Source organism: Cicer arietinum, chromosome 3, assembly GCF_000331145.2.
Source record: "Cicer arietinum cultivar CDC Frontier isolate Library 1 chromosome 3, Cicar.CDCFrontier_v2.0, whole genome shotgun sequence".
Taxonomy (NCBI): Eukaryota; Viridiplantae; Streptophyta; class Magnoliopsida; order Fabales; family Fabaceae; genus Cicer; species Cicer arietinum.
In genome coordinates this window covers 49981661-49989739 of record NC_021162.2, presented here as the reverse complement: position 1 = coordinate 49989739, position 8079 = coordinate 49981661, and the positions used below count along the sequence as shown (strand labels likewise).

Genomic DNA, 8079 nt, shown 5'->3' with positions numbered 1-8079 from the left:
AATGTCAAGAACGTTCTCCATTTTCTGACTGAAACGGAGAATGATCAGTTTTAAACAGAATTTAAAGCTTTCTATGCTAAAATGAACACACACAATTGTTAACTCAGTTTAAAGATTAACTCTTACATCTAGGGGACTAAATCCGACTTGAGTTATCACTATAATGATATGAAAAAGATTACAACTCTTTGCAAGTTTATGCTCCACTGCTTTTGTTAAATTGCAGTCCGCATTCTATCATTCTCTTTGTTTTTTCCAGCCTTGCTTTTGCTTATATACAATTAATTTACAATTTTAGAGTAACAAACTAACTAACTAAAGTAGTTACAACTAACTAATTAACTGTCCAAAACAATTTGGCTTCTTAATTGAGTACCGCTTTTAACACATTTGTATTTGTTTTAACAATTATATCATAGTGAATTTCTCCATGCAAGGATTGTTCTACTAAAAGTGCATCAACTTTTGAGCAAATATAGGTAGATTATTTTTTCTTCCATCAGTCGATCTGTTTCCAATCAATCTCAATTTAAAATCTCCATTCTGACAATATATAGCTCTAGCCATCCTATAGGACTTAACCAAAACATTGTACTCATCCAACATACTTATAGAATTTCTCTTACAAGTTCTTCTTGAATTGAATTATTTCCATCGTCACATTGAAAAAACCTCAATCGGTTCGTGATTTCATCATCTGTGTCGTGTATATAAAGTTGAGCGAAGTACGTGGAAAACACAAGGACCGCCATGTTTGTTGATATCATGGTAAACTTTCCACCCATAGATGTAAAAGCAAAAGCTGTATTATAGATATTTGAATATTACGCAAATATTACGTTGCTGCTCAAATTCATTTGAGTACCAATTTTATTTACAAGAATTTTCATACTAAGAGAATGCAAATGACATATTCATATGGTGCCTAGATGTGCGAAACCGAATCAAAGCATGCAAGTATGTTGTAATATAATATTGATGCAAGTTTATCACATACATATGAAGATTGTGTTAAAAGACTAATGTGAAGTTTATTCAAGCTCAAACTATTTTTATTCAACCCATTTCCCTAATTTTATAATCCGTATGAATTAAAATATATTAAAAGAATCCATACATTCATTTATTAAATCTATATTTATAATTATTTGACTTATTTTTTGTTTAAAAATGTAAATATACTTTAAAAAAAATAGTATAATATGTTATCATAAATAAATATTTTTTTAATAAACAATATTTACATTTACCGTGGTGGCGAAAAAACATTTTACATATTGATGGTAGGTTTTGTCATTGAGCGGTGAAGTTTTTCTTCTTCTTTTATTTGAATCGGTTCTCACTTGCTCTTCTCTTTTTGTCAAAGCTATTTTCTACTCATCTCGATTCATCAATGACCTCAATTATCATAGCATCTGCTTCTAGATCTAAAGTTTGTTTATGTTTCCATTTCACCTTGTTCTCTTGTTTTCTTTAATTCCCTTTCTTTTAAGTTCTTCATTTCACTTTTCCATCTCTATGAAAATTATTTTTCTAAATTTATTTCTCATATGATTGCACAATATTGTATTTCTAATGGGATAGAAAGTGGTGCAACCACTTTTTTTTGGTTCCAATTGTTTGGTGTAAATGAAATTATTATTTTTTTATTTTTTTTATGTATTAGTAATAATATATTCCATGGACAGGAACAACATGTAGAGGCAGCAACAAACGATCGTCAAACTTTGGTGAACAAAATAAATTTATTAAAAGAGAAAATTCAAGAGGAGCGAATTAGATCAATTAAAGTGAGTTCATTTGGGTGGTCGATTATTTGAAATAATATAGTTTTGTGTTATTTTGTTTGTTAATTTTTTTTTCAATATAAATTGAGGGAAATCAAGATGATCTACTAGCATTGTTAGGGTTTCATAACATACTTTTTCATTTTCTCGCATATGTTTGAATTAATTTTTCAAGATTTTTATATGCGATGGTTGATAATGTTTTTTTTTGTTTACCTTGTTGTTTAACTTTGATTTTATCTTTGATATATTTCTTTAGGATAAACTTAAGAGGAATGGGAAGAATCTTAAATGTGCACTTTCCTCGATCATGACAATAGTGTTGAGAAATGATTCATTTCAAATTGAGGAAACTACTTTTCAAATGCTTTCTTCAAGAGTTGACCATCCTTTGTATAAGTTAAGTGGTTTTCCTAAAGGTTTAAGAAAGAATGATCACATTAACAATGAAGACCTATCATTTGAAAAAAGTATCAAGTTACCATACATCGAAAGGGTACCCCCATATACATTTTGGTTACATTTGGTCAGGTGCGCCTTACTTTCAAATTTTTAATTTTTATTTATTAAATGAGATGTAAATTCCACTATAATTAATTCACATTTGTGAGGTCGAGTTTCCAACTTTGAACCACCTCTAGTCTAACAATATCACACAAGACCTAATAATATCATCATTTGCCAATATCGTCAATTGAGTAAGGACTTAACGACTACTTTTGAATTTTTTTTTAGATATAGAAATGGTATAATGTGCAATTTTTTCAGATTGGAAATATTTCTTTTTGAGTTGTATTCTAATTTCAAGCAAACATTTAATGCCAAATATATCGATCAATGTATGTGTCATTTTTATTATTTTTATTATGTAATTATTGCTTTACTAAAATATTTCACACAAAATAGAAATGAGAGAATGACCAAAGATCAATCATTTGCGGCAAGAAGAAACATATACTATGAACAACGTGGAGGTGAAGCACTTGTATGTAGTGACACCGATGAAGAGTTAAAAGAGAATAGAGAAGTTAAACACGACTTTTCTCATGGTGAAGACCAAATTATATGGTAAGTCAAAATCTTGATGAAATACTTACGTTTAGAAGTTCTATTTTTTTGGGATAAATATAAAATAACAATAACTACTAGAGATCCTAGTTGCAGTATTTGTTATTATAAGTGATATGACTCTTCAATTTGCATATTTATTTTCTTAATAACATGTATGTCTTGTTGAATCTCCAACGTTTTTTCTCGCGATAGTTAAAAAAATAAGTCCTTTATATATCCTAACCACACAAGACATAATGTTTAAACTTAACACCAAATTCAAATTTATTGTGCTTCATTTTTTCCACATCATTGAATATATTAGGATGGCATTTGAGGAACACAATTTGACAAAGGAGGTGCTAAGTATTGTTCAAAGCTATATTGGGGGTACCAATTCAGAGATTGAGGTATGAATGTTTCCATCATAATTGTTAACCCTAATACTTATTGCAAAATAATATATATTTTTAAGGGTCTCTAATATGATTCTAGTCCAATAGTTGACCACATAGATTATAATAAATTTCATTTGTCTTTGTTATTTGTTGATAATAATATTAAGTTTTCTTAATAATAAAAAAAATTATATTATCCTTAATGATGCACCTTTGGACCATTTTTAAAAATTTTCAATATAAAATATTATCGTATTTTAACCAATAATTTTTAAGCAGGAGAGATACAAATATCTCAAGGAAAAGGACCAACATTCTAAAGAAAGTATAGAAGATGGATATATTAATATTGACATATGTTTGGAAAAAAGTTTGAGTGCTGCTTTAAATACTTTTGATCATCTTTTATGTCGTCGTTGCTTGGTAAAGACTAAAAAAACTCATCTTTTTAGCATTTTTGTCATGGCAATAATGTTTCATATGATATCAAATAATTTGCATGTTTATGTTTATGTTATTCCCTTTAACAGATTTTTGATTGTCCTTTGCACGGATGTTCTCAACCGTTAGTTTATCCCGTAAGAAACAATATTCTACAATTTGTTTCTTTATCATGTTTTATTTTTATTTTTAAAGAGTTTAATAACGAAATTCACGGAACTTGTGTTTGTATTAGTAACCTAATATAATGATTTAATTCATAGAGTGAAAAACAACAAATTTGGAATGAGCCAGAAGGTGACAGGAAACCATGCAGTGATCATTGTTACCTTCAGGTATTATTCTTATCATTTGTTTGATATTTTATACAATTTTTAATTTTGGTTCTAATATACAATGAAGAATAATATAATATATATTGTTTATAAGTAATAATTTTATTAATAGAAGTATAATTAAGGTGTATTCCAACCATTACATTGAATTTTCACACTAACAATTTTGCTTACACACAATCAAATTACTCCTCCACAAACAACTACCATCCATACTATTTGTTTTATCCTCCTTTACTTCTTCCTTCTAATAATCAATTAATCTTGTAAAAAAATATATAGATACAATATTAGGAGGAAAAACAGCAATAAATCCTAAATATGAATATACAAATTTTTAAACCTTATGATAAAATGAACATGAGAAGAATAGATGACTCCTCATCATGCAAAAAGCAAAATACACAAGAAATACATGCACTAAATGTAACGAATTTCCTTTGAGTTAATACTTCTCTAGTTGGAAGATGCTTTTGAAAAAGTCTCCAAGCAAAAATGATAATTATATAGTGACATTTTTGTGAAATCATTTTCTGTTTTTATTTTTTAAAATTTGTGTTAATTTTACTCGTTAATAAAAATGAAAATAACTTTTGAAGTTAAAAATTGTATACATTTTTAGAACAATGAAAATGTCAAAAAATTATTGTTATTATTTCTTGAAATGCATCTTCACTAACTACAATTTCATTTTACCTCCATAACAATTCAATTGTTAAAAAATGTTTTCACATATTTTAGATGAAAACATTTTTTCACTAAAAATATTTTTTATTAAATTTTTTTATTCTTGACCGTTGACTATATATGAAAAAAAAAAATTAATTCGATTATTATCATTAACATTTTAATTTGGTTATTTTTCACTAACTTGCAAACTATTTACATGTATTATTAGTGTGCTTATGTCTTTCTCAATTATTAGGTTAGACTTTAAATATGTACTATCCTTATATTTAGCATTTGAATAAAGATTATTTTTAAAAGAAAATAAAAAATAGACTTCATATCTAGTCATCCTCCCTCTCCATAGACCAAACAACTTTCTCCAACATATTTTCCAATTCAATTTCCTACTAGAACACGCATCTAGATGAAACTCATTTCATATGCTTCAAGCATCTCCATTTCCACTTTGCCAACAAGGATAAACTAAATAGTTCAAAGTCCTTGATTCCAAAACCTCCCTCTATCTTGGTTTGTCATTATTTTATCCCAACTCATCTAACATATCTTGTGATCTTCATTTCCTTGGAGACGTTGAAGAATTTTGGCCACTTTCCTTGGTACCTTATAAAATAGAAAAATAGTACAATGGTAGACTTGTTAAGGCCGAGTTAACATGAGTCACGATTCCACACATTAAGAGGTAGTTAGACATGCACCTGTGGGTATTTCATTCGAATTTGTCTTATTTTGACTTGGAAAATCTGCTTTTGATACGATGCAGGTGCATAAATATTATAAAATTTAATATCATATTTATAAAATTATGATTTTAATACTTTATTACTTTGTTATTGTATAATAATTATAATAATATAACTTTTAAACTAATTATTTTTTATATGTAAACAATTGCGGAATCGAGTTAGGAAACCTGACCTGCTTTTGAGGTAAGGATGAGGATCCAAATTTCAATCCCAACAAAAATATGAGTAGATTTTCTCCAAAAAATTAAAAAAATCATTTTCTAAAAAAAATTCTTTTCTTTTTTTCGAATTAAAAAAATTTTGAAAAAATAAAAATAAATAATTTGTAAATAATTTTTTATAAAAACAAATCAAAATTTTTGAAGAGAAAATCGATTGAAAATAATCAAAAAAAAATTTCAACAAGAAAAATTTGAAAAAGTGGATCCATTAGCTCCACTTAGTCCAAAAAATTTTATGCGCTTTTTAACTATAGGGGTTTCTTTTTTTGAGCTTTCTTAACTAAAACTTTTTTTTGACTCCTTCAACATGTTGGTTGGGACCAATAATTAGTGAGTTTGTTATAATAGAAAAAATGAAAAACTTGATTTTACCTTTGAATTGGCCTACTTCCATAACTTTTTGGACTAACCCAACCAACCCTTCTACAACAATTATTAATAAGAGAAATGTTAATAAGTATCTCAAACGCTATTGTTAATGATTTAATTATAGATTCTTTTTATTAGAAATTACGTATTCAAAATTTTAAAGGTTCAATTTTTTCTCTTTTCAAGATAAAGTTACTACTTTTGATTCCTTACAAATATAAAGGTAGAAAGCTTATTTTCTTATTTCCTTACAAAAAATCTCTTGTTAGACTTTCATTTACTAAAACTTACATTTAATTTAAGAGTAACAATTTCTTTTCCCAATATAACCCAACCTTTAAAGTGACATCTTTCTTATCATATATTCGAAGGAGTTTCATTGAGTTGTATACTTTTTCGAAATAGACTCTTGAGAAGAAAACACTTATCTTTTCCAACTTAGGTGAAATTGATGATTTCATTAACTTCAACAACGCCACGGTGAAGGGTAATTTGAGTAATTTATGGAATTTTTGGGGTAGAGATAAAATTCTTGTAGTAGAGGATAAATTTTTTATAGAAGAGCTGTGGTTCCCTAATATATGATCCATGGTTCGTGACCCATAGTGTCCTATATTAGGGTTTTGTACCGTGCACCCCCACCATTTTACCTCCCACCCCCTCAAATTTTTTTAAAGACAATTTTGCCTTTGTTTAATTTATATAAAATTATGGAAAAATTTACCATTCCAGTTTCCCACCCCCACTTTCAAAAATAATAAAAAATTTCTTAACTTTCGAAAATTTCAAACTTTCGAAATAATACCAAATAAATATTTTGATTTATTCGAAAATTTTGTGAAATTGGAAACTTTCGAAATGTAATTATGCAGAAAAAATTACTAATTTCGAAACTTTGAAAAAATACCAAACTTTCGAAATGAAATATTCGAAATTTTGGATGAATATGAAATTTTCGAAGTGTATTTTTCCAGAAAGTTTCGAAAGTTTGGATGAATTTGAAACTTCCGAAGCACATATACTTCGAAAATTTCAAACCTTCGAAGTAATTCCTTTCCGAAAAATTCAGAAGTTTTCGAAACTTTCGAAACTTTTAATTTTTTTTTTTAAATTACTTAACTTCCAAAATTAGATATCAAATTTATTACCATTAATTTATTACTATAAATGTATTACTATAAATGTATTACTATAAATGTATTACTATAAATGTATTACTATAAATGTATTACTATAAATGTATTACTATAAATGTATTACTATAAATGTATTACTATAAATGAATTATTATTTGAATATTTCAAATTCAACAAAAGTTTTGAAGGTTTTTATGAATTCTGGAAAAAAACCTGTTTCGAAGATTTAGAATTCATCCAAACTCTCGAAATTTTGTATGAATTCTGGAAAATTGTGTTTCGAATATTTCAAATTTATCCAAATTTTCGAAATCCTCTGAAAATTAAAGTGTCGAAACTTTCATGTTTAACCAAAGTTTCAAAAATGTCAATAAATCTTACTTTTTAATATTTCGAATGTTTAAAATTGTCGATTTATATGGTATACTTCGTAACTTTCGAAGGGGGGTATGTGGAATGGAGTGGTAAATTTTTATTATATTGTTTTATCCAATTGTAAAAAAGGGTAATATAGTCTTTTCCATTAAAATGGAGGGGTGGGAGGAAAAGGTGGGGGGTGCACGGTACAAAACTCCCTATATTATTCCATTTAGTTTTTTGAGTTGGGACAATGTTGCCACATGAGAGATGGCCCACAATAATTGTTTCATTGCTTAAAAATTTAATCCTATACCCACTCAATTTTACTCCTACCCGACATTTTAATAAAAAATTAATTTTGTATTTAACACAATTCAAACTTTATGTTTTTGGGTATTTGTTCGAAAAATTTGAAATTTTTTTCTTATACACAAAATTCAAATATTCCAAAACACATTTGTATTTAAAAAAATAGATTTTATATTTTTCGAAATCCAACTTAAATTTATAGGGGTGGAAAAAGAAAATAAAAAAAAAATGTAAAATAGG

The 8079-nt window shown here is 27.2% G+C and overlaps 1 protein-coding gene across 1 annotated transcript in view; it reads left to right on the top strand.

Annotated features, from left to right (window-relative positions):
- Positions 1-918: 918 nt before the first annotated feature.
- The window catches only part of LOC101511861 (histone-lysine N-methyltransferase EZA1-like), a 14833-nt gene continuing 7672 nt past the window's right edge, over positions 919-8079 (top strand). The window contains exons 1-8 of the mRNA XM_004514990.4: positions 919-957; positions 1689-1790; positions 2047-2318; positions 2694-2855; positions 3163-3247; positions 3515-3658; positions 3766-3813; positions 3940-4011. Of these exons, the coding sequence (XP_004515047.1) occupies positions 919-957; positions 1689-1790; positions 2047-2318; positions 2694-2855; positions 3163-3247; positions 3515-3658; positions 3766-3813; positions 3940-4011 (924 nt within the window). The remainder of the gene's footprint in view (positions 958-1688; positions 1791-2046; positions 2319-2693; positions 2856-3162; positions 3248-3514; positions 3659-3765; positions 3814-3939; positions 4012-8079) is intronic.